This window comes from Salvelinus namaycush, chromosome 28 (assembly GCF_016432855.1).
Source record: "Salvelinus namaycush isolate Seneca chromosome 28, SaNama_1.0, whole genome shotgun sequence".
In the NCBI taxonomy this organism is placed as follows: domain Eukaryota; kingdom Metazoa; phylum Chordata; class Actinopteri; order Salmoniformes; family Salmonidae; genus Salvelinus; species Salvelinus namaycush.
Window position 1 is genome coordinate 18,397,362 of NC_052334.1, and position 27,629 is coordinate 18,424,990.

A 27,629-nucleotide genomic window follows, 5' to 3' on the forward strand; every position below is an offset into this window, starting at 1 on the left:
TCAGAGATTTGTTAGCTCGACTCCAGAAATGTAAAGGGTTTAAAATATGTAAATCCATAACCTAGCACTTGGTAAATCAACCTATACACCATTGATCTATCTGAAGAACTTGGTATGAGCATGGGATACACCGAGTATATGGATCCAAAAAGAGGTTGGTAGATACGGTTTGCTAGCTAACGTTAGTTTACTAACCGTTAGCTCACCACACGTTAGCACAGGTTCTCTGAAATGTGTTAGCTCATCATGTTTACTTCAACAAGTCACAAGTTTAAGGTTAGACAAGGCAAGTAACGTTAGTCATGTCACAGGTGTATGGCAAAACTGTAACTATCAAATTGTGTTGGCTGCTTTTAGCTGCACGGGGATTTATTATGTAAAGCTGGCTAGTTAGCTCGATAGCTAACTTAACAAGGCAAATGAAATTGGATGCGCTAGCTAGCTAACCAGGTTAGATAGGGCATGATCAGTAACGTTAACTGTTAGCTAAATATTTTAACTACAGTGCCATAGTATGCTTGGGTTATACTATGACACGATTATTATTATCTAGGTCAATATAGACCTGAACTGGGTAGGCTACATACACGTCAAACAGAGATACCCCAAAAATATAGCTTAGTTTTATTACAAATAAACTAGCTAGTTAAAATGTACAAGCATGGCTGTATGCTGGCAGGCTTGGACTGCCACAAAAAGTTTTTTACATGTTTAGTCTCAAAACTCTCAGTACAACAGGTCTGCTACAATAATTTAGTGGTTACATGCTATATTAATTTATCAACCAGCAGCTCTGCCTTGTTTCCCTTTCTGTCCTCTGGCAGGAAATGCACCAGCAATAGGAAACCAGAGATGGAGGAGGTGTACCTGCTTCAACCAATCAGAGCATACAAACTATTATTTCAAACGGACCAATAACCTCACCGTTCCAAATCACTGAATACCATAATTCACTTAATTGAGGCTCCTCCACCCTCTTACCCTAAACTAGCTAGATCTTATTTATTTTATAAAAGTCACCTTGTCCGAGAGAGATTTAAATGGTTATGAAAGCGTCACGCCAGGGGGGTTTCTAAAATCCTGTATGGGAAAAATTTAACCATTTCCCTGTTTGACCGCTAGGTTTCATGGGTATTATCACACCTCCACTGTGGGGCTCTATAGCAGGTGCAGTGAAACTTATTAATTAAAATATTTTAATTTAACCTTTATTTAACTAGGCAAGTCAGTTAAGAACAAATTCTTATTTACAATGATGGCCTACCAAAAGGCTTCCTGCGGTTACTGGGGCTGGGATTAAAAATATAAGACAAAACACACATGACAAGAAAGACACCACAACACTACAAAAAGAGAGACCTAAGACAACATCACAGCATGGTAGCAACACCACATGACAACAACAGGGTAGCTACACAACATGGCAGAAGGACAAAACATGGTACAAACATTATTGGTCACAGACAACAGCACAAAGGGCAAGAAGGTAGAGACCGCTAGGTTTTATGCATCACACGAAGCAGCCACAACTGTTAGTAAGAGTGTCCATGATTGAGTCTTTGAATGAAGAGATGGAGATAAAACTGTCCAGTTTGAGTGTTTTTTGCAGCTGCTGCAAACTGAAAAGACGAGTGACCCGGGGATGTGTGTGCTTTGGGGACCTTTAACAGAATGTGACTGACAGAACGGGTGTTGTATGTGGAGGATGAGAGCTGCAGTAGGTATCTCAGATAGGGGGGAGTGAGGCCTAAGAGGGTTTTATCAACCAGTGGGTCTTGCGGTGTGTACAGAGATTACCAGGTTACAGAAGATTATACAGTGCGGGGATGTGTCCTATAAGGAGCATTGGTGGCAAATCTGATGGCCGAATGGTAAAGAATATCTAGCCGCTTGAGAGCACTCTTACCTGCTGATCTTTAAATTACCTCTCCGTAATCTAGCATGGGTAGGATGGTCATCTGAATCAGGGTTAATTTGGCAGTTGAGGCAAAAGAGAAGTGATTACGATAGAGGAAACCAAGTCTAGATTTAGCCTAAACCTGCAGCTTTGATATGTGCTGAGAGAAGGACAGTGTACCGTCTAGCCATACTCCCAAGTACTTGTATGAGGTGACTACCTCAACCTCTAAACCCTCAGAGGTAGTAATCACACCGGTGGGGAGAAGGGCATTCTTCTTACCAAACCACATGACCTTTGTTTTGGAGGTGTTCAGAACAAGGTTAAGGGTAGAGAAAGCTTGTTGGACACTAAGAAAGCTTTGTTGTAGAGCGTTTAACACAAAACCCGGGGAGGGACCAGCTGAGTATAAGACTGTATCATCTGCATACACATGGATGAGAGAGCTTCCTACTGCCTGATATGCTTACCTTACTAGCTCCTACAGTGCAGTCTAGCGAATACACAAATATTAAAAGAAATCAAGAAATTTCAGAACGAGTCCAATTAACAACCCAAGTAGATACATTCTAAAGCAGTGTTAGAATCCAGAATATAAATATGTGTGTGATGTGTATAGATGACAGTATATAATTTGGAAAAGAAAAAGGTATATACAATGCGACTGTAACTGTAAGCGTTTTTGAACACCTGTAACTGCCATTTCCTTTTACATAGTGGCGCAACCAGTACACAAGGTGGCGCAGAGCCCCTCTTACATTCTTTGGGGAGAAACCTGCACATTGAGTGAACAACACTATGTGAAGTGAGAAGTGTTCAATGTCTCTCTATACATGGGGCATCAGTCTCAAGGTGCAGGGCAGGTAGCTGGCTAGTGATGGCTGTTCAACAGTCTGATTGAGAAGACTCATGAGACCATAGGCTTACTGGTAAACATGCACATGAGGGGGTACTTCAGAGGTACTCCAGGCAGGGCAAAATTCAGTTGTTGGTACAGTAATCGAAAAGGGTAGGGAGCCACAAATGGGAGCAAAGTGAACAGACAGTGGCTTGGGTGGCTGAGGTCCCTAATGATTTTCTTGTCTTTCCTTTGACACTGAGTGCTGTAAATGTCCTGGAGGGCAGGCAACGTGCCCCCGGTGATACGTTGGGCTGACGCACCACCCTCTGGAGAGCCATTCATATCGACATAATGCTCTCAATGGGGAATCTGTAGAAGTTTGTGAGGGTCTCAGGGGCTATGCTGAATTTCTTCAGCCGCTTGCGGCGCTGTTGTGCCTTCTTTAACATGGTGTCAGTGTGGTGGGACCATTTCAGGGCCTCAGTGATGTGCACGCCAAGGAATTTGAAGCTTTTGCCCCTCTCCCCTGCGACCCAGTCGATGTGGATGGGGGGCGGGCTCCCTCTTCTGTCTCCTGTAGTCCACGATCAGCTCCTTGGCTTTGTGGACGGCTACAGGGAGGAGGTTAGAGCCCTGGCATCACACAACAGGGTTCTAACCTCCTCCCTGTAGCCTGTCTCGTCGTTATTTGTAATCAGGCCTACCACTGTCGCGTCGTCAGCAAACTTGATGAAGACACGCAGTCATGTGTGTACAGGAGGGGGCTGAGCACACACCCCTGAGGGGCCCCCGTGTTGAGGATCAGCGTGGCGGAGGTGTTGTTGCCTACCCTCACCACCTGGGGTCGGCCTGTCAGGAAGTCTAGGACCCAGTTGCACAGGGAGGAGTTCAGACCCAAGGCCCTGAGATTAGTGACGAGCTTGGAGGGCACTATGGTGTTGAAAGCTGAACTGTGGTCTTATCAAATTGTATTGGTCACATACACGTGTTCAGCAGATGTTATTGGTCACATACACGTGTTCAGCAGATGTTATTGCGGGTGTAGAAAAATGCTTGTGTTTCTAGCTCCAACAGTGCAGTAATATCTAACAATTTCACAACAATACACACAATACACACAAATCCAAAGTAAAGGAATGGAATTAAAAATATATAAATATTTGGACGAGCAATGTCTGAGCGGCATAGACTAAGATACAGTAGATTAGAATACAGTATATTCTTATGAGATGAGTAATGCAAATATGTAAACATTATTAAAGTGACCAGTGTTCCATTATTAAAGTGGACAGTTATTTCAAGTCTATGTATATAGGGCAGCAGCCTCTAAGGTGCTACAGCATTGTCACATAGGTATTCCGCTTGTCCAGGTGGGATAGGGAGGTGTGCAGTGCCACAGCGATTGCGTTGTCGGTGGATCTGTTGGGGCAGTATGCAAATTGTAGTGGGTCTAGGGTTTCGTGTAAGGTGAAGGTGATATGGTCCTTAACTAGCCTCTCAAAGGACTTCATGATGACAGAGGTGAGTGCTACTGGGTGATAGTCATTTAGTTAATTTACCTTAGCTTGCTTGGGTACGGGAACAATGGTGGACCTCTTGAAGCAGGTGGGGACAACAGACTGGGATAGGAAGAGGTTGAATATTACATTTCTCCTCTCACTGACTGCTAAGCACTCCTTTAACCAATGTTAAGTAACATTGACTAGCTAACAAACTAATTCACTTTTAGGTAATGCATCGCCAGGCCCAGGCCACAGTCTGACTGGACAACCCAGAGGACAGATGAGTTTAAAAAGCAGCCGTAAGTATTAGGCTATAACAATGTGTACAGTGTAATATATACCTCAACATACGGCTCCACACCACACAGGGGTGATGTGTGTTTACTTGCTTCAATCTCCACATTCCGCTCAATAAAAAATACTTGTCTTGGGTTTACAGCGTTCTGCCCTCGGTCGTCGAGCAGACTAACTCAGTGCATTATTCAAGACCATATGGTGTCCCATTATAAAAAGGTGTATTCAGCTAAAGGTAAGGGATACAACCGGTGAAGTAAATAACTTGTGTGTCCTCTAGAATTTCAATCATATGCTGACTTTGGTTATTGACATAAATATTCTCTTCCAATGTCTTTCAGCTGCCATTGATTCATCAGTACCCAAAAGTATGCTAAGCAGTGTAAAATGTAAGTTTTTTACATCTGAAATCTATCACAAAATCGAAATAAATTGCACATAGGCTATATGATCTGATTTAGTTGATCGTTGTTGTGTGTACATTCACAGACAATGACCAGTTACGGCGGGAGCAGTTGAGGAAAGATGTGTCCAGGTCTGATAGACGGCCTCAGTCAGCTGGTTCACACTCACAGAGGAGCAGCAGAGCCAACACCAAAGCCTCCTGCCCATCACAAAATACCCAAGTAAGAAGAAGGCACTGCAGTGATTTCTGCCCTATTTCTGTATGTAGTTTAGCTATCTTATTCACCTCATTTAAAATAATTATTGAAGTGTACACTGGCACTCACACCGTCATTATAAGTGTGTAATATTATATGGAAATAGATGGTAAAGATTATTGTATTGATTTTAATGATGGGTCTCTCTTGCCTTTCAGAGTGGAGCAGGTCAAGAAAGTGCCTATTTCTACCTGGGAAGCTCAATGATTTCCACCCCAAGAATCAACACCTCCTTTCACGCCAAGCAAATAGTTTACCCGCCCCAAATGGTCGGCGGGTCTGGGAGCCCCCCGCACTTCTTCCACTGTGCATCAGAATACAGCTATAGGAGCCCAAACTCCCAGAGGCAGCAGCCAGCCCGCTCCTGCGCCACCACAGGTACCCAGAGTGGCTACAAGGCCTTTCAGGACCCTGTCCAGAAGACCTACAGTGGGGACCTGATTCAGAAACACGCCCACCGCTTCACCCAGGACAAGCCCTTCACTCCCAGGACTCTGAAGTCAGACAGCAGGTCCTATCTGTCTCGGTATCGCTACTACACACCTCCTCGCGGTAAACCAGCCCAGGACCAGGAGAGGACCATCCCCAGACTGACACGGCAGGAGACCTATCATGGAAGGTAATGTGTTTCCCTGTTTTTGACAGCACGGGTGTCTTATTTTTCTGTTTGTGTGAATGAGGTGAGAGAAAGAGAGAGTTGTAGACATGATGAGAGGGTGATACCAAGGAAATATTGGCTAATTAACATCCTTTCATATAATTGTTTCACCTTTGAACAGGATCTAATAAGATGAGCATGCTCATCATTCGCACACAGCAGGTAGGCCAGACAGTATCCTGAATCCTGTTTCTTTTCCTGCAGCACACGAACCAAGGAATGCTCATCGGCTGAATGGGATGATCAACCCCTGGCAAGTTCGATTAAACCCTTCATTCCTGGAAGAACATATTGCAGTAGTATAGGATATAGTCAGGGAAAAGTGTGGTAGAATTAGTTGATTATTTTTGATGTTATATTGAGAGACAGTAGTGTGAATAGAGGAAGTAGAAAGAGAAGTCTTTCAAGAGCACCTACCACAAATGAAAGACAATGCAAGATCAGCATCCATTACGATTAGGTTTAAGTGGTGTTCGGAAATGCTAAGGAGATGATAGACAAGTAGGATTGGCTGAGAATTGAGACAAATATGATTGATATGGATGCAGTGCCAAGGTCTTGCCATAATACAGGTGGAGATGACTAAGCCAGCATCCATCATATTGACAGCCTGGTTTGGCTTGGAGTAGCAAGGAACGGCATCCAATAAAATACTCTTTCAAATTGAGAGAGGTGCATTACACTAGCTGTGCTGCAAGGTCAATGTTATTGAAGTGACTATAATATTTCAGATGCAGAGTCACCAACTCTGGTCTAAATAAGGAAACAAACTCATAAACAATGATCAAATCTAGAGCAAATTATACTTGTAAATATTATACAGCTTAATTAAACACATGGAGCCTGATTAAAACTGAATTAATTGATCACTCTCTGTTATTATAGGGACATGGTACAGAGCATGAGTGGTCAGATGCAGACGATGAGTCCCATACACTGAATCTGTCAGTATTTGGACAACGAAGCAAGGGAAACAAGAGCGTAAGCAGCGATCACTTCCATCCCTCATTCAGGTAATGTTTATACTGGTTTCAGACTGTATGTGCTGTGGTATTGTACCTGTGCTTCTTGTACACATTCTTTTATGTATTTTGTCTTGATTGGCTTCTTCCAGGGTTTCACCAGAAGGAATGACATCTCCTATCATGAAGAGGGTGTCTGCAGAGTAAGAACCATTTTTTAACCTTGTCACCTTTAATCACTACTTTTCTATAAATATAGGAAAAGATGATAAAGTGTGAAATAGGCTGATATAATAAATTCATGATTACTGCTGAACCCTAGCAGTTCCAAGCAGTCTCACTTACGTAGTTTCCCTGTAAAGTTACCATTCTGACTTACCATTCCTTTTTCTACAGGGAGGAAGAATTTATGTACCTTGAATTTATTGCTGATGTAACAAATGAAATCTTGTCCAGGGGCCTGTACTCTGACAGGTATGTCACTTTTATATGAACTGTTTTTCTCAGGACATGAGAGACCTTGTAGCTACAGTGTAGCACTGTGTCTGGTATTTATGCTAGGCTATAAATCACAAGTGATGGCCTCAATGATATTCGTAATAATCCCACCTGATGAAACCTGTAATAGGGGGCATGTTAACGTTGCTGCACTGCTCTCTGGCTGCTTTTACACATGCAGCCAATTCTGATATTTTTTTCACTAATTGGTCTGTTGACCAATCAGGTCAGTTCTGAAAAAGCGCTGACGTTAAAAGATCTCATGCGATTGGTCAAAAGACCATTTTGAAATATCAGAATTGAGCTGCCTGTGTAAACGCAGCTTGTGTGTCACTGAATATGAATGTGTTACCACAAGTAGGTATTCATACCAATTCATTCTCCTTCTAAAGGGTCTTAGAGTGGGTGTTTGAACGTCACGTTGACAAGAATAAACATCTATTGGATGAGGTGGGTGTCTAAACTTGACATGGGCATCTGCACTGGCAGCATGTTTTTTACACTAATGCTACATTCAAAATGGCAAAGCGAGAACCAAACAAGCTGATATGTTCTGTACTTAAAATTAGAGATCTGTCAGGGTCATAGTGAACTGTTTTTGTTCTTTTTTAAGGACAAAATGTGCCATCTTCTGGAGACTCTGCGCAATGACTTGCAAAGTCCAGCCAACACACCTACATTTAGTGCAGAGCCTAAGAATGGTGAGGAGACAGAGCTTGACCTTCTTCATAGTCATCTACAGGGTCTGGAGTCTCTGGACAGAGGAACACTATCAGAAACCAAAGAGGACAATGACCTTTTTCCCTGTGCATTGTTTATCCAGAACAGTGGTGGGCTAGAGAATGTTGTTCCATTGTCAGTGTCTACCCCGTTATATGGTAGCCCTCCTCCTAAGATGACTGACTCTGACAGTCTGCCTGTTGGTTCACCTGATGCTGATGGAGTTGCAGAGGGCCTGGATGAGCACAATCATGACAGGGAAAATTACTTTCCTCCTCCACTTGGTGAAAATACCCCTCTGACCCTTGAGGAGGACCACAATCAAAACCTAGAAGACAATTATGGTGGACTATCCAAAGACCTGGAAGATCTCGAGAGAAATCTGTCCGAGTCATTGCATGTTTCCAATGCACCTAATTCCTTAAGGCCAGTAGTCACTGAGAATATAAACACAGTAGCCTCTTTCAGTGATGATGAGTTCTGATTGTATTAGTATTTTAGGGATGAGTTTAGTGAGCTTTGTAGTCAAAGACTATTTTCAATAACAACAATTTGATATTGAGGTTTTTGCATCTTAAATGTGTTTTATAAATGGGAGCTGATAGGTATATTTCATACTTTTTGCCTATTCCTGTTCTGGGCACCATTGCCATGTGTATTTCCAGTACAAAGTATTGACCAATATATATTTGGATTATTGTTACACAATGATGAGAAGGAACTAGACCGTAAATTAATTTTCTACTTTATATTTATCAGTGTTTTGCTCACTAGCTTATTCATTTCAAATAAGAGGGAGCATCTGTGAGTAATCTAGAAAAGCAGTTATTTGATTAAATTATTTTCCCCATATATCATTTCAATCAAGGCACTGGGCTCCCCCTCCCCTCCTTGACTGGCAGTGTTTTTCATGTTTACAATCAAATGTTTTGTTATGAACTCTGCACAAAAGTGAACTTGTCCCAGCTCTGTGCTAGTAGGAGAGTATTACACAGAATTATTTTACAGCAACCTGGCATGAAGTAATTAAACTGACAGTTCACAAATGAGTGCAATATGAGCAGAACTATAGATTTGCAGTGATGGTGCTGAATACGGTAAATCAAGCAGGGAAGCAGCTGTCCCATTTCTGTACTTGGCATTCCGGCTGTATGATGTCATGGCCTTAAAATCTGCCGTGTATTACGCTATTGTTGAGGAACTACTAAAACTTCTATAAGGAATACAGCCGATTAAACCATAGCTAGTGGACCTGAATTATTTTATTGTTCGTAGTTTTGTTTGTGCATTTAAATCAACGTAGATCAGCAGATGTAACTAGAGATTCATACACTTGATGCTCTTTCGGCAGGAAGTGAAGCACGTTAGCTGGCTTAGTCTGAATTTGGCATGATGCAGGTTAAACTTGAAACACACTACACTTTCTTTTATATTGGACATATATATCATCTATTATCACTGATGGCCGCTTTGGATATGCACAATTTACAAATGGACTCATTTGGTTTTGGCGGACATCAATAAGGTAACGGTGCTAATATCAGCTAGCTAGTTATTTACAGGGATTTTGTTAGGTGACGAGAAGAGCCCGTTTTGACGCCGACGACGTTCACTATGCTAGTCTGCTTGTTAATTAGCTAGTGTACTTCCTAGTTTGTAGCTAGCCAGCTAACGTTACGTAGCCACACGTTTCGGTTGTTTTGGAAGCTTCTCTGATTTATAACAGTATTGGTAACCCGAGTAACGTGTTGCTTCAACTGAAGTTAGCTTGTTGGCTAACGTTGATGGGGTCAATGAGCTAGCCAAGTTAGCTAACTAAATTAGCAAGCCTAGTTAGCCAGCTAGCTAACGTGCTAATTTAGCTATAGTTAACGTCATCTAGGTAGCTAACGTCAAATAAAATGCTGATATCTGATAGACTGTCCGTCTATACCATCTAACCTGTATTAAACATCGTAATAGAATGTTTGGTATTAGCAAAAGTCGTTGATCTCTGTGTAACAAGCAAAATCTGGAGCTCACTGCATTGTCAAAAATCATTGTTGATCTGTTATTCCAGTGAAGTGTCCTACTGATAACTTTCGAATGGAGAACCATTGCCATCGGAAAGGTACAGTTATCGCAGCACATTCTGAAATCACTGACTGACTTGTCTGTCTTGCACCAAGAAGTCAGATGCTCCCTGTCTAGCTAGCTAGCTAAGTGGATTAACGCTACCAATAAACTAATATCTCGAGGACAGATTCAATTTGCGAGAATTTTACTTCTGGGTAACCGAGATTACAAATAAGCTGTGTTCTTTAAAGGACATATGTTTAATGTGAAGTGACCTACATACATACCCCAACCAGAAACCATGGATTACAGGCAGCAGCCGCTCTGAGCTAAAGGTTAGAGCTGCCGCGTTCAAGGAGCGGGACTCTAACCTGGAAGTTTATAAGAAATCCCGCTATGCCCTCCGACGAACCATCACAGGCACGACTCCTGTTGACTCATGACTGCATGGCCAGGCACGACTCCAACACCATCATTCAATTTGCCGATGACAATGGTAGGCCTGATCACTGACAACGATGAGACAGCCTATAGGGAGAAGGTAAGAGACCTGGCCGTGTGGTGCCAGGACAACAACCTCTCCCTCAACGTGATCAAGACAAAAGAGATTATTGTGGACTACAGGAAAAAGAGGTCAGAGTACGCCCCCATTCTCATCGAAGGGGCTGCAGTGGAGAAGGTTGAGAGCTTCAAGTTCTTTGGCATCCACATCACCAACAAACTAACATGGTCCAAGCACACTTGAAGAGGGCACGACAAAACCTATTCCCCCTCTGGAGACTGAAAAGATTTGGCATGGGTCCTCAGATCCTCAAAAGGGTCTACAGCTGCACCATCGAGAGCATTCTGACTGGTTGCATCACTGCCTGGTATGGCAACTGCTCGGCCTCCGACCGCAAGGAACTACAGAGGGTAGTGCGAACGGCCCAGTACATCACAGGGGCCAAGCTTTCTGCCATCCAGGACCTCTACACTAGGCGGTGTCTAAGGAAGGCCCTAAAAATTGTCAAAGACTCCAGCCACCCTAGTCATAGACTGTTCTCTCTGCTACCGCAAGGCAAATGGTACTGGAGCACCAAGTCTTGGTCCAAGAGGCATCTAAACAGCTTCTACCCCCAAGCCATAAGACTCCTGAACATCTAGTCAAATGGCTACCCAGACTATTTGCACTGCCCCCCCCCCCCCCCCCCCCCCCGTCTTTACTCCACTGCTACTCTTTGTTGTCATCTATGCATAGTCACTTTAATAACTCTACCTACATGTACATACTACCTCAAATAACCGGTGTCCCCGCACATTGACTCTGTACATAGTCTCGCTATTGTTTTTTCACTGCTGCTCATTAATTACTTGTTACTTTTATCTCTTATCTGTATTTTTTAAACTACGTTGCTGGTTAGGGGCTCATAAGTAAGCTTTTCACTGTAAGGTATACCTGTTGTATTCGGCGCATGTGACTAATAACATTTGATTTGATTTGGTTACGTCTTCCAATTGGCACTGGTGGTCAGGGATTGCAGGCTTTTGTTCCAGCCAAGCACACTACACAACTGAATCAATTTATCAATGTTGATCACTAAAAGCCTGCACACCCTGTAGCTTTCCAGAACCAAAGTTGGTGATTCAGCATAACATGTAATACTATTTTGCTTATATTGGGATTTCACATTTATCATAAGTTAGGTGATGTTTGTCTGGAAAATGTTATCTGGAATTAGCTGGAAAATGTGTGTTAGTTATGAATAATTTATTCTTTAATAACAATTTGTCTCTTTCTCTTTTGGCATGGATACATGTATCCAACGTATAGATGGCCTCATATCCACTCAATATCTGACGGGCAAAGTTTAGAGACAGCAGGGCACATATTTCTGCATCAAAGAAGGACTCTTTGCCAACGGACTTTGAAACATGCCCTTGCCATTTGGCTTAAAACTCAAAAGAACTCGAAGGTATACAGTCTCAAGCAAGAGCTGTCTGGTCACTCGCATTCAGCTACTCAATAGTGAATTTGTTGAGTTTACGCTTTCTGTGGAGAGCACCGGCCAGGAATGTTTGGAGGCAGTTGCACAGAGACTGGAGTTAAGAGAGGTATGTATGCTCAAGCAAAACAACTGAAACACTGATTGTTGTCCTTTGTGTTCGTGATTACTCATCTCAAGTGAGTGGCCTTTCAGGCTAAAGTTAGGCTATCATGGCCTATGAGCTGTTCTGCAACATACCTGATTGTTTTTTAATGACAGGACTATCAGAAACCTAGAACGTATACTATTGTCTTGAGGGTATGGAAAGAATAATTAGTTTCAGCCAAAAGCATTCCACATGGACCGAGTCATTATTCAGTCACGTAGGTCTAGTAGTGGTGATACACTGTGCCAAACATGCACAGGTCAAGTGGACACACCTCTGCTAGGGACACACAGTGGACACACCCATGCTGTGATTCAGTATGCATCAGAATCTGACTCGGATGGCTTCTCCATTCATTTGGATTTTGTCCAGACTGTGAAGCCTAGACTAGAGGATAACCTTGCCTGTCCATAAATCCCTTTTTAAAATAAAAATATACACGTACCTTTGAAAAGTTTGGGGTCACTTAGAAATGTCCCCGTTTTTGAAAGAAGAGCATTTTTTTTGTCCATTTAAAATAACATCAAATTGATCAGAAATACAGTGCAGACATTGTTAATGTTATAAATTACTATTGTAGCTATAAACGGCAGATAATTTTTGTTGTTGTTGGAATATCTACATAGGCATGCAGAGGCCCATTATCAGCAACCATCACTGCTGTGTTCCAAAGGCACGTTGAGTTAGCTAATCCAAGCTTATCACTTTAAAAGGCTAAATTGATCATTAGAAAACCGTTTTTCAATTGTGTTAGCACAGCTGAAAACTGTTGTGCTGATTTAAAGAAGCAATAAAAGTGTCCTTTTAGAAAAGTTTTGTATCTGGAGCATCAGCATTTGTGGGTTCGATTACAGGCTCAAAATGGCCAGAAACAACTTTCTTCTGAAACTCTGAGAAATGAAGGCTATTCCATGCGCGCAATTGCCAAGAAATTGAAGATCTCGTACAACGCTGTGTACTAACCTCTTCATATAACAGCGCAAACTGGCTCTAACCAGAATAGAAAGAGTGGGAGGCCCCGGTGCACAACTGAGCAAGAGGACAAGTACATTAGAGTGTCTAGATTGAGAAACAGATGCCTCACAAGACCTCAACTGGCAGCTTCACTAAATAGTACCCGCAAAACACCAGTCTCAATGTCAACAGTGAAGAGGCGACTCCGAGATGCTGGCCTTCTAGGCAGAGTTGCAAAGAAAAAGCCATATCTCAGACTGGCCAATAAAAAGAAAAGATTAAGACGGGCAAAAGAACACAGATACTGGACAGAGGAACTCTGTCTAGAAGGCCAGCATCCCAGAGTCGCCTCTTCACTGTTGACGTTGAGACTGGTGTTTTGTGGGTACTATTTAATGAAGCTGCCAGTTGAGGACTTGTGAGGTGTCTGTTTCTCAAACTAGACACTCTAATGTACTTGTCCTCTTGCTCAGTTGTGCACCGGGGCCTCCAACTCTCTCTATTCTGGTTAGAGCCAGTTTGCTCTGTTCTGTGAAGGGAGTAGTACACAGCGTTGTACGAGATCTTCAGTTTCTTGGCAATTTCTCACATGGAATAGCCTTTATTTCTCGGAACAAGAATAGACTGATGAGTTTCAGAAGAAAGTTCTTTGTTTCTGGCCATTTTGAGCCTGTAATCGAACCCACAAATGCTGATGCTCCAGATACCCAACTAGTCTAAAGAAGGCCAGTTTTATTGCTTCTTTAATCAGAACAACAGTTTTCAGCTGTGCTAACATAATTGTTAGTTAATAGTTTTCTCTTGTGTTATTGACTGTACGTTTGTTTATTCCATGTGTAACTCTGTATTGTTGTTTGTGTCGCACGGCTTTGCTTTATCTTGGCCAGGTCGCAGTTGTAAATGAGAACTTGTTCTCAACTGGCCTACCTGGTTAAATAAAGGTGAAATACATTTTTTTTTAAAGGAACCTTACCAAGCCCATACCATCCAATAAACTGGCCTCCAATAAACTGGTCTCGAGCTTGACATTTCCGGGCTCACACATTTTCCCAGACAGAAGAATCTCAAACACTACTGTTAAATCAGGCAGTGCAAGTTACTGGCCTGGGTGTTAACATAGCACAGCAACTGAGATCACTTACGAGTGCAACCCAGGTCCAAACTTCTGCTGCCCAACTGGCATAGCAAGCTAGAACAAAATATCATCCCAGTAATACAGAACGTTTTGAGAAACCTCCAAAGAATTTTCTGACTTAAAAATGCTCTGCTCAGTTTGCTTTTGGTTTTTGCTTGGAAGATGAATTATTTTTACCTAGCTGCTGAGATTAGGGCTGGTGGGGGCCTGGCCGGCAGGGCCGTAGCTGTTTTAGCTAGCATGGCTAATGCCTGCCATACTCAACATAGTTGTGAACATAGCTGGTGGGCAGACTGAGATTGCTGGTAACGTTGGACCACTGGTTTCAGATGCTAAAGCAATCCCAAACGGGTTTCCTGCTCTTCTCAAATTAGCCCGCTTTGTCATTGTATACTGCAACTGCTGAAAAAGCATCACGCCATTCTGAAAATCCATGCACGCTTTCAGTCTGCCTTGCACTAATTGCAGAAATAGACACGTTATGGACTTTGACCTATTTAAAGAAAAGCTTTCTGTTTTTTAAGTCAGGTTTTCACTTCTGTTCACTTCTAGGAAAAGCATTACTGTACTGTTATTTACATGTATTCATCCAGTCTACAAAAAATATGATTGTATTTGATTATTTTGTGTGTTTCAGCTGACTTTGGAGACTTCAATCGTTATGATTCGCAGGAGTTTCTTCAGAAGTTTGTGCTGTTTCCTATCGTAAGCAGTTTTATTTATTTTTGACTTTGCAGCTCAAAATTAATGTTTTACGTCATGTAGTCATATGTTCATGAATGCACAATGTAATCTGTGTTTTCCTCATCTCTTTACAGGGATGGATCCAGGATGAGAGAGTACTGGAAGAGGCCACTCAGAAGGTGGCTCTGCTTTACCAGAACTACAGGTGAGAAACCTTCAGATGTTCATCCGCCTGATTTTTCCATCCGTGGAAAAGAAGACATGCCTTTCATTCTCCACAGAACCCCCCCTTCATATCTCCTGAGGCTGACATACACAGTGCCTTTAATTGATTCTAGGTTCCATACATGCATTGGGCAGTCCATGGTGCATCTCTCTTATCTGTCCCCAGTTAGTAGGCCCGCCAGGGTTCCTCAGCTGTTATTTACAGTCAGGTAGATAGATGAAAAGGCCCGAGCTGGGGCTGGCCTGGCACTAAGCCTGCTCACTCCTCCAGTCCAAGGCCAGCTGGTTTTCATCCCCCCCTATCCCTTCATCCCTCCATCCCAACCTGCAGGTTTCCAGCCTTCTGCTCATCCCCCATATGGGCTGTCTGGATAGATGGATAGCTGGAAAGAGCATGTTTAGATTTATACCTTGGCCCTGGCTACAGGGGAGGTAGGTGTCAGTGGGTTCTGAAGGTGAGAGGTGAGGAGTTGACACTTGCCTTGATGTTGGTCTGTATGAAATGGTTTCACTGCTTTGTGTGTCAAACGAGGTGAAGTGAGACAGATGAACTGAAGATGGAGGTGATGGGGGATAGAACATAGCAGCAGCTGATCATGCTGGTTGTTGAACTAGACTGACACCGGTTCAGTTTGCTGAGATGAAAGGTGTGAATATGCCATCAATTCTGTTTCAGAATGTGACCATGGTGTGTCTTTGTACTCTCTGTTTGTGCTGGTTAATGGATGCTGGTGTCTCCGTGTCTGCTTGCGTTGGAAATGTATATGGTTTATGTTAACTTCTATTGGCATGTGTGTGTTTCACTCAGGGGGTTGCCTGCCCCAGAGGCTGAGGTGTTGTACATGCAGGAGGTGGAGAAGATGGAGGGCTATGGCCAGGAGAGTACCCCAGCTAAGGTGAACAACTACACCAAACTACAGTACCTGCTCCCCCAAAGCCTCACTGCACTACTCCATTGCTATATCAAATACAATTTGTCATATGTGCCGAATACAGCAGGTGTATACTTTACCATGAAAAGCTTACTTACGAGCCCTTTCCCAACAATGCAGAGTTAAAAATAATGAAAAATTGGCTAAATAAAAAAGGAAATTGTAACACAATAAAATACGATAACGAGGCAAGGAGTACCATTACCAAGTCAATGTGCAGGGGTACGAGGTAATTGAGGTAATATGTACAGTACCAGTCAAAGTTTGAACACCTACTCATTCCAGGGTTTTTCTTTATTTTTACTATTTTCTACATTGCAGAAGAATAATGGACATCAAAACTATGAAATAACACATGGAATCATGTAACCAAAAAAGTGTTAAATCAAAATGTATTTTATATTTCAGGTTCTTCAAAGTAGCCACCCTTTGCCCTGATGACAGCGTTGCACACTCTTGGCATTCTCTCAACCAGCTTCATGAGGTAGTCACCTGGAATGCCTTGCAATTAACAGGTGTGCCATGTTTTAAAAGTAAATTTGTGGAATTTCTTTCCTTAATGCGTTTGAGACAAAAAGTTGTGTTGTGACAAGGTAGGGGTGGTATACAGAAGATAGCCCTATTTGCTAAAAAACCAAGTCCATATTATGGCAAGAACAGCTCAAATAAGCAAAGAGAAACAATAGTCCATCATTACTTTAAGTCAGTCAATCCAGAATTTCTATAACTTTGAAAGTTTCTTCAAGTGCAGTCGCAAAAACCATCAAGCGCTACGATGAAACTGGCTCTCATGAGGACCACCACAGGAAAGGAAGACCCAGAGTTACCTCTGCTGCAAGGACAAGTTCATTAGAGTTAACGGCACCTCAGATTTCAGCCCAAATAAATGCGAGTAACAGACACATCTCAACATCAACTGTTCAGATGAGACTGCGTGAATCAGGCCTTCATGGTCAAATTGCTGCAAATAAACCACTACTAAAGGACACCAATAAGAAGTGACTTGCTTGGGCCAAGAAACACGAGCAATGGTCATTAGACAGGTGGAAATCTGTCTTTTGGTCTGATGAATCCAAATCTGAGATTTTTGGTTCCAACCGCCATGTCTTTGTGAGACGCAGAGTAGGTGAACGGAAATATGGAGGTGTGGGGGTGCTTTGCTGTTGACACTGTCAGTGATTTATTTAGAATTCAAGACACTTAACCAGAATGGCTACCACGGCATTCTGCAGCGATACACCATTCCATCTGGTTTGGGCTTAGTGGGACTATCATTTGTTTTTCAAAGGTACAATTACCCAAAACACACCTCCAGGCTGTGTAAGGGCTATTTGACCAGAAGGAGAGTGATTGAGTGTTGCATCAGATGACCTGGCTTCCACAATCACCCGACCTCAACCCTATTGAGATGGTTTGGAATGAGTTGGACCGCAGAGTGAAGGAAAGCAGACAACAAGTGCTCAGCATATGTGGGAACTCCTTCAACACTGTTGAAAAGCATTCCTCATGAAGCTGGTTGAGAGAATGCCAAGAGTGCACAAAGCTGCCATTAAGGCAAAGGGTGGGTACTTTGAAGAATCACAAATATAAAATATATTTTCATTTGTTTAACACTTCTTTGGTTACTACATGATTCCATATGTGTTATTTCATAGTGTTGATGTCTTCACTATTATTCTACAATGTAGAAAATAGTAAAAATAAAGAAAAACACTTGAATGAGTAGGTGTGTTCAAACTTTTGACTGGTACTGTATATGTAGGTAGGGGTAAAAGTGACTGGGCAATCAGGATAGATAATATTATAATGTAATTTTAAAAAATGTAACCTTTATTTAACTAGGCAAGTCAGTTAAGAACAAATTCTTATTTACAATGATGGCCTACACCGGTCAAACCCGGATGACGCTGGGCCAATTGTGCGCCGTGCTATGGGACTCCCAATCACGGCCGGTTGTGATCCAGCCTGGATTCGAACCAGGGTGTCTGTAGTGACGCCTCAAGCACTGAGATGCAATGCCTTAGACCGCTGCGCCACTCGGGAGCCCAGCCTATAGACGGAGCCAATCAACAGAGTAGCAGCAGTGTATGTGAAAGTGTGTGTGTGTGTGGCATCAATATTTATGTGTGTGAGCTTTTGTAGTGTGTGTGTGTTGGAGTGTCAGTGTAGTATGTGTGGGTAGTGTGCATAGAGTCAGTGCAAAAATAAAAAGTGAGGTCAATGCAAATGGTCCGGGTAGCTACTTGATTAACTGTTCAGCGGTTATGGCGTAGGGATAGAAGTTTTTCAGGAGCCTTTGCGTCCCAGACTTGGTCCCAGGCGCGCCGGTACTGCTTGCCATGCAGTAGCAGAGAGAACAGTCTGGCTGTAGTCTGATAATTTTTGGGGCCTTCCTCTGACAGCGCCTCGTATAGAAGTCCTGGATGCCAGGAAGCTCGGCCCCAGTGATGTACTGGGCCATATGCACTACTCTCTGTAGCGCCTTACGGTCGGATGCCGAGAAGTTGCCATATCAGGCGGTTATGCAACCGATCAGGATAATCTCAGTGGTGCAGCTGTAGAACTTTTTGAGGATCTGGGGATCAATGCCAAATCTTTTCAGTCTCCTGATGGAGAAAAGGTGTTGTCATGACCTCTTCACAACTGTGTTGGTGTGTGTGGACCATGATAGGTCCTTAGTGATGTGGACACTAAGGAACTTGAAGATCTCGACCTGCTCGACGTGAATGGGGGCATGCTCAGCCCTCCGTTTCCTGTAGTCCACGATCAGCTCCTTTTGTCTTGCTGACGTTGAGGGAGAGGTCTCACTGCCATAGGTCTCTGACCTCCTCCCTATAGGCTGTCTCATCATCGTCATTGATCTCCAGTTCTAATGATTTTCTGTCAATACCTCTATTTGAACTGGATCAAGGAACAAATTATTTTTCAGTTAAAAAAGCAGCAGATTCTGGTGCTGATATTCTGGAATATATTCATAAAAGGATAAATGTAGACCACCCAGCACACACAGAACAAACAGGGCTCTGTGAGGTCCCCATTTTTCATTAGCTATAGGTCTTCAATTTAATCTTCTTTTATATTTCCATTCCCACAGGACAGCCAAGGCACTGATATCCTCCTTGGGGCCTGCCTGGACGGCATCTTTGTAAAGCACAAAAACGGAAGGCCACCCCTTGTATTCAAGTAAGGCTGGAAAGAATTGTTTACTTTTAAGCATAATAAAAATGTTGACGCTAATACCCCAGTCCTGCAGTATGATCTGCCTGTAAATATGAGCTGTCTGAATGAATGATGTCTGGTATTTATGTGTCTGAAGCCTGTAGCAATGACTGCATATTGAGTCTGGTTCAGTCCACAGCTAGCTAGCTACTATTCTTAGATGGCGTGGAGGTCTCTTGCTATTTTCAGATGTGATGTTCAATAAATAGGGCCAGGGGGGTTCCTGACCATGTGACCTGGCAAGGAGAAACTAGGCCTCAGGTCACATGATCAGGAAATCCTCCTGACCTATCAGTGTTTCCCAACTCCTGTACCCCCAACAACACATGTTTTTGTTGTAGGCCCTGAAAAACTCACCTGATTCAACTCATTGGGGGTTGATTATTAGTTCACAATTTGAATCATGTTTGCTGTTGGGGGTAATTGAGTTGGGAAAGACTAATCTATATAATAACTGAAATCTTCAATTTTACCAAGAGGAAGTCTAATTTTCTGTAGAATATCCTAGTCTAAATGCTACTAGCAGTGTTGAATGTAGACACTTCTCTTACTATTGAATCAGATATGGTTTCTATTTACGTCACTACCCTCCCACAGTCCAGTTCTAAATGTGACCACTGCCATGCCACTGCCTCATGCTCTCTCACCCCTCTCTGTTTTAATTGACTGTGTAGGTGGAATGAAATTAACAACATGACTCACAATAAGTCCTTATTTGCCCTGGAGCTGGCCAACAAAGAGGAGAGCGTGCAGTTCCAGACCGTGAGTCTCAAACCACTGCCACCACAATACACTGCAATGATCCTCTTCCCATCAAACACATGGTCCTTTAATCACACAGTGCATGCTGTGGGAATGTGTATTGACTTTTCAAGGTAAACACGCATGTATGTGTGCTTGTATGGTGGTAACTAAGTCCCATGCCTATAGGGTCAACAACCACTGGCTAAAGCTCCATACAGTTTGTTAGCAGTTGATGTTATTCTTTATTAACACAGACCCCAAAGCAAATCAGGGGGAGGAAAATCAATTTCTTTGAGAAGGACAGATCATAGATTTTATGCTGGGAGGTAGATGGTCATTCTCCCCTGTTCTCAGTGATTCTCTCCTGTGATTATCTCTCCAGAACAAAGGGATAGGATCTAGTTTTATAACCCAGCCCTAGCCTATGGTTGACCAATTTAGAAGTCCTTGCAGTACAACTGGGCCAGTGGCCAAATAACAGTATCCTATTTCAGACTCACTGTATAGATCCTCCCATGTCTCTGACCCATTGATAAATAATTCCCTGTTACAGAAAAAACACTATTTCCATTGATCGTTAATTCTATTGACTTCTCGTCCTCATGACCTCTTGTACTCTGTCTCTGCGTTGTGTATTTATCTTCGAAATATTCATAGAAGTTGTATTTGGGTTGGTGAATAAGTAGTGGACCACCACCAGTCCAGTGTAGGGAATGTCTTAAATTGTAAATGCTTTCTTTCCCCTCTACAGGAAGACATGGAAACCTCCAAATACGTGTGCCGGATGTGTCTGGCCAGGCACAAGTTTTACAAGATTAACAAGAGCAGCCTGTAAGTGTGTCTCTCTCTTAACGAGTCTAGCCCAGTTCCTGTGTATGTGGAACTCTCTTTGCGTGTGTGTGCTCTCCTCATTCCTGTCCCCTCTTCTCTCCAGAGAGGAGTCTGACCGCCATTCGCCTTCTGAGGGCTCCCAGGAGTCCATTCTCACTCTCTCCATTCCTCTTTTTCCTTTTCTGCCTTGTAACAACGCATTCCACAGCCACCCGCCTACAGTACAGGTCTCCTCAGAGAGCCAACACCCTCCCCTAAAAAACATCCAGAGCCTCCAAAACACCCTAGCTACATTTAAATGACGTGCACCAATAATCACCAATCCTCTCCTCACCACTTTTGAAACATTTTGTGTTTGGGCGAGGAAAGATGATGTAAGAAAAGGAGTTCTCTCCTGGATACTGCTCCTGTCTTTCATTGCGATGAAGGGAGATTTCATTTAACAGAGAAGAGTTGATCTGAGCTATTCAGCCAAGTCCCTTTCAACTTCAAAGAAAGCCTTTTTTGTTTTTTCTACCTGTTTGTTTCATTGTTGTTTTTATGTTCCTGTTCTCAGCCAAACCCAGCCTGCTGTGAAACCAGCGCAACGGCCATCCTCCACCAGGATGTCTCTGGTATCCTGGCAGTGAAACACAAACACACATATGCTTTCTCTCTAAAACACACGCTCGCCCTCTGATCTATAGCCTGTGAAACGCAGCACATGACGAACGTCACAGTCCCTGGCCAGTGCTTCAGCACACTATTAGATTTGTGTGTAATTCCAATCTGTTGGGCTGCATTAAGATCATGTCTGTAGTAACTGAATGCTGTTGTTTGATCACTCTCTGTGCAGCCTAAACCCCCGGCCTACATGATGCCCCCGCCACAGATGCCCTACAATGGCCACTTCACTGAGCCTTACACATCCTCACAAGGTACTTACAGAGTCTGACCTCACCAAGATCACCGGTGTTTCACCCAAATGTACCTTTTGTCTTATCTCTCTCCTATCTCTCAGACAACCTGTACATGAACAGTCAGCACGGCTACTACTACCACTCCCAGACCAGCCTGGACCGCTCACCACTCGAGTATGGCAACCGTGGCGGTGGGAACGGGCAGCTGCGTAACGGCAGCGTGTACAGTGCCCACAGCACCAGCTCCCTCACCAACCCCCAGCACTACATGCAGCCCTCGCCCATGTCCTTCAACCCCTCCATCACAGGAAGTGACATCACCCGGCCCGACTACGTGCCCTCGCACCGCCACAGCGCTCTCATCCCCCCCTCCTACCGCGCCACCCCGGACTACAATAAAATCATGAGGCAGAAGAACCAGGGAGGAGGGATGGTGCACGCCCACGAGAACCGCCAGAGCCTCTCCATGAGGAACCTGAACATTGGGAACTCGTACGCCTACAGCAGGCCCGACCCCCTGGTCTACAGCCAGCCTGAGATCAGAGGAGAGCATGGTGGAGGAGGAGCGCACCATCACTACCCTTTCCACCTCAACTCCAGCTTCCACAGCCCATACCCCTACCCCACGGTGAGGAGGCCGGTGGTGGGAGCGGTCAGTGTGCCCGAGCTGACCAACGTCCAGCTGCAGCAGGCGCAGGAGTACCCTGCGGCCAACATCATGAGGACCCAGGTGTACCACCCTCCACCCCCCTACTCATATGGTGCCCACCCACGGCCCGCTAACAGCACGCCAGACCTGTCTCACCACCTGTACGTAAGCAGCAGCAACCCGGACTTGATCACCACGCGGCGCGTGCACCACTCTGTCCAGGAGGACAGCCTGTCTGTAGCCTCCTCCCTGCAGGAGGTATCTGAACCCCTGTTCATGGCTGGACCCCCACAACACCACCCCCACCAGCAAAACGCACACAAACGCAACTCCATCGAGATCGCCAGCCTGGCTTACAGCCTGGAGGGCATGAGGGTCAATGACACCCCCCTTCTGGCCCCGCATGGACCCTCCTCAAGCTCCCAGCTCAACGTATTCCTGGAGCGGACCAAGTCAGAGGACGGGGGAGAGGGGAAGGAGCATGTGTGCTACGGCCACAAGAAGTCCCTGTCGGACGCCACCATGTTGGTGCACAGCAGTGAGGAGGAGTTTGAGGATGAGAGCGGACGCCACACCCCCCAATCCCACGATGCACTATTGTCTGGGTTTGACCCGCAGCAGCTTCTAACCAATCTGGGCCAGATTCCCCTGGAGCCCCCACCCGCATATCCCATTGGCTCCCCCCTTGACCCTGTCTTGTCTGGCCTCCCGGCCTATCAGATGCACACACTGATCCAGGAGGCGGAGCCCGTGTACCTATTGGCGCATGGCCAGCCTGTCAGGATGGTTCCCTCTGTGTCTGACGGTGACATCAATGGGCAGAACAAACAGAAGGCCAAGAAGGACTTCATCAAGAAGAGGCCCGTGTCAGACGTTCCTGCTGGGAAGAAACCCATCGATGGCCTGCCTCCTGCCGTGAGACTTGCACCCTCCGCCATAGTAGCCTTTGTTCCACCATAGTAGCTCCAGTTTCCGCTGCCTCACTCGCTGTAAAACATGTCTGTGTTTTTAATGTAGTTTTTTAAAAGGACATTTGATTACAATATTTGACTAGAGGTGTCAGTGTGGATTTCGTAGTTCAAGGAACAGCTGTTACCCAATCTTCATGTCATGGAGACTCTTCTTAATTTCTTTGTCAGTTAAGATAATTTTTTCCTCATAGCTAAGATGTCTGACATTTGAATGAGCTTATCATTTACACCACAATGTCACACAACACGTAGTGGAATGTCCCAAAGATCATTTCAACCAATATCAAACACTCTCTGTTGGTCAGGTGACTTAACATGTGACAGGAATGTGGCTGGCGACCGCAATAGCTGGTCCGGTAGCATTCCACGGAAAGGCACAACCAGGCTATGTTGTTTCTGTCCTTCCCCCTCATCTTCCTCTCTGACACTGTCAACTTCACTCACTCTCTCTCTCCCTGTCCTCTGTAACACCAGGGCATGAAGAAGCGGGCTGAGCTGAAGAAGATGGGTCCTCTGAAGGTGGCAGCCCTCAACGGCCTGACCCTGTCCAGGCTGCCACTGCACGAAGGGGCAAGGACGAGCCTGAGACGTCCTCCAACGACGAGAGGGTAGGCACTGGCATTGCTCTAGACTGGTGTTGTCCCTTTAACACTGTTTGCTGAATGGGGTTTCTTTTATGCTTCGTTTTAGGAGGAACCTCTTCAACACTTGTTGTGTGTTTTGGTTTGCAGCTAGAGACTGGTTTTGTAACCATCTATGTGCAGAGGCACTGTGGTATTTTACATGAACAGTATTATAGAGAAGGTTTGCTCTAGGGGTGGATACTGTAATGTTTTCTGTAGAATCTAGACATTGATACTGCTTTACATTTGCAGAGTTTAGGCATGTTGTTTAAATGGATTTGATTGCCAAACAGAATATCATGCAGACAGAGTAATGTTTTATCCAAATGTTATTGTCTTGCATCTATTGCAGAACATAACTTAGTTAATGGAGCTCAAAACAGTACGTTATTTAAAACAGAACGAAAAGGTGTTGAATGGTAGTGATGTAATAGAACAGTTCTACCAGGATAATATTGTCCTACTTTTTTATATCGGTTTTAGTTGATACTCCTGAATGTGTTAGTTGGTGCACCATTTGTTTGTTCAATCAGAATTCAGATACTGCTACGCTGTTTCCAGCTATTAACTAAAAATGACACAACGACTAGGTTTTAGTTTAATAACGTTTACTTCACCGTATTACCACTGAACATAGTCACCATCACACTCCAGGCCAGGTCCATCTCCAGTGACACTTCTTCGCAGGCATACTAATCAGAGTGATAGCACCGTAATAACAGCAATCAGGAAAATGTACTTTATTTCTTGCAGAGTTACTCACAACACATAGCATTTCAATCATTTTATACCTACCGGAACAATTCCAGGTCTCTGTCAACAACCCTTGTCTGTGTGTCTCTCTCTCAGTGTACGGTGCTGGAGCAGCGTATGGAGCAGGGCATGGTGTTCCAGGAGTACGAGCAGGTGGCCAAGCGGCGTCCGGCAGGCGACTGCAGCATCGCCCAGCTTCCCGAGAGTGGCGAGAGGAACCGCTTCCAGGATGTGCTGCCCTACGACGACACACGTGTGGAGCTGGTGCCCACCAAGGAGAACAACACTGGCTACATCAACGCCTCGCATATCAGGGTAATGGACACACTAATACCCTTTTTCACAGTACCATGCCGACCCGAACCCTACCATGCTGGCTTGGATATTTTCTCCCCGCATTGTCTTTTCCTGCATGGTTCCAGCATTTGATGGTGGATGCGTAACTAGTCCAGAGTAGTATGGCTTTGCTCGGCTCCATAGTGCGAACCAACCCAGTGAACCGACAGTGATAGCTAGAAACACAGACCTTCAGGTAACTGCCAAAATAAAGGAAACACCAACATAAAGTGTCTTAATAGGGCGTTGGGCCACCAAGAGCCAGAACAGCTTCAATGCTCCTTGGATGGGGGCATTGTCATCCTATGGGGGCATAGCCATGGTAGCCAAAAGAATGGCCTAATAAAGTACTAATGGCTTAGGACTTTATGCAGTCATTGTCTCTTTGATAAGCATTTTTAAATAGTGAGCCAGGATGTTTTCAGCACTTTTATTTATATGACTGATCAACAAATGTCAGGTTCTCTCTTCAGCAGACATATATAGTGAGCAATATGTTTGGAACATCAAATCCCAATAAAATCAGTGTTGAATTGCAATACATATAGAATTGTGAGCAGTGTAATACGTATCCGTGCTAATATTGTATTGTGAGTGGCATGCAATGAATGAGATGTTTCTGTATTTCATTTTCAATACATTTGCTAAAATGTATACAAACATGGTATTACTTTGTTATTTTGGGGAATTGTGTGTAGATGGGTGAGATTATTAAATTTTTGAACCATTTTGAATTCAGGCTGTAACACAACAACATGTGGAATCAGTCAAGGGGGTTGAATACATTCTGAAGGCACTGTAAATGCTGTTACAGTGGTTGAGGTCACTTATAACCATATCTCTCCTCTGGCGTTTCCTAGATCACGGTGGGCGGAGACGAGTGGAGGTACATCGCCTCCCAAGGCCCTCTCTCCAACACCTGTCAGGACTTCTGGCAAATGGTGTGGGAGCAGGGCGTGGCCATCATTGCCATGGTTACAGCTGAAGAGGTGTGTGTGTTACACTGGACTTTATTATGTCTGTATGTCCATGGTGTGTTACTGTTATTGCATGACCTCAGATCTAGGATACTGCTCTGTAAGCAATAACATTACCCGTTGACCCTGGCAAACCTTTGGCCTCTAACCCCTTTGCAGGAGGGTGGCAGGGAGAAGAGTTTCCGCTACTGGCCACGGCTCGGCTCTCGCCACAACACAGTGACGTACGGACGCTTTAAGATCACCACACGCTTCAGGACGGACTCAGGCTGCTACGCCACCACAGGCCTGAAGATAAAACACGTGCTGACAGGCCAGGAGCACACTGTGTGGCACCTACAGTACACAGACTGGCCCGACCACGGCTGCCCTGAGGACTTCAAGGGCTTCCTCTGTGAGTGGATCAGTTGGAGTAACGTGTATTCAAACCAGGAAGTCCCTTTAAGAAATCTCTATTCCAAGGGAGAGCAGGTCAAGAAGGCAGTTCCAGTCAAAGTTAAATGAGTGTTCAGTGATAAATTGAGATTTTGTGTTGTAAAAGCCTATTTTTATTTAGTTTGGTTAATAGAATCAATCATTCTCTTATTTCAATGTTTTCCCCAGCGTACCTGGAAGAGATCCAGTCAGTGAGGAGACACACCAACAGCACCAGCGACCCAAAGAACACCAACCTGCCTGTGCTGGTCCACTGTACTGCTGGAGTGGGCCGCTCCGGGGTGGTCATCCTCTCTGAGGTCATGATCGCCTGTCTGGAACACAACGAGGTAAACACCTAATTAACGTCTACATGTATATTACCATTACATTACTGGGCTATGTAGAAGGCCTAAAAATGAATAATGTCGCCAGGATTGAACCCTAGTCTATTCCATCAGGAATGTAGGTAGGCATTGATCACATCTCACCACAGTTTAGATTAATAGGCCCATTAACCAATCCAATAACATACTCCTTTTGTAAAACCCTGTCTGTGGCCTGTTTCCACCTCTTTCCTCCAGATGCTGGACATCCCGACCGTTCTCAACATGCTCCGACAGCAGCGTATGATGATGGTGCAGACCATCTCACAATACAGCTTCATTTACAAAGTTCTAATCCAGTTCCTCCGCAACTCCAGGCTTATCTAAGTGCAAACCTCAGCCCCACTCAAACATTTGTTTCGGGGCACCAATATTCTCCAAGTTTCCTCAATGCTCATGCCAAACTTCAGTGCGTTGGCGCAACTGTGGCCTCTGGCTCCAAAAAGGGCGGTGCTAGCAGATGGCCCCTTTTACAAAGTATTAATGGAGGCGAGACTGCAACCTGAGGAAAGGATCACAGGACTTTGTGTGTGTCCCTCTTAAACAGTATTATTGATATTTCACTGTGGAGTTTTTACACTAAACCAGAGGTCGACCGATTAATCGGAATGGCCGATTTAATTAGGGCCGATTTCAAGTTTTCATAACGTTTAAAAAAATAAATATATATATATTTTT

The 27,629-nt window shown here is 44.2% G+C and overlaps 1 protein-coding gene and 1 pseudogene across 1 annotated transcript; both read left to right on the forward strand.

Annotated features, from left to right (window-relative positions):
• spata7 (spermatogenesis associated 7) lies at window positions 1-7,353 on the forward strand. Its single transcript, XM_038967287.1, has 10 exons — window positions 1-154; window positions 4,468-4,539; window positions 4,680-4,769; window positions 4,876-4,923; window positions 5,024-5,160; window positions 5,355-5,815; window positions 6,059-6,107; window positions 6,740-6,835; window positions 6,969-7,019; window positions 7,324-7,353. Exons 1-10 carry the CDS (start codon window positions 115-117, stop codon window positions 7,351-7,353), a joined length of 1,074 nt encoding a protein of 357 aa, XP_038823215.1. The 5' UTR covers window positions 1-114.
• Window positions 6,749-27,629, forward strand: LOC120023499 (annotated as a pseudogene).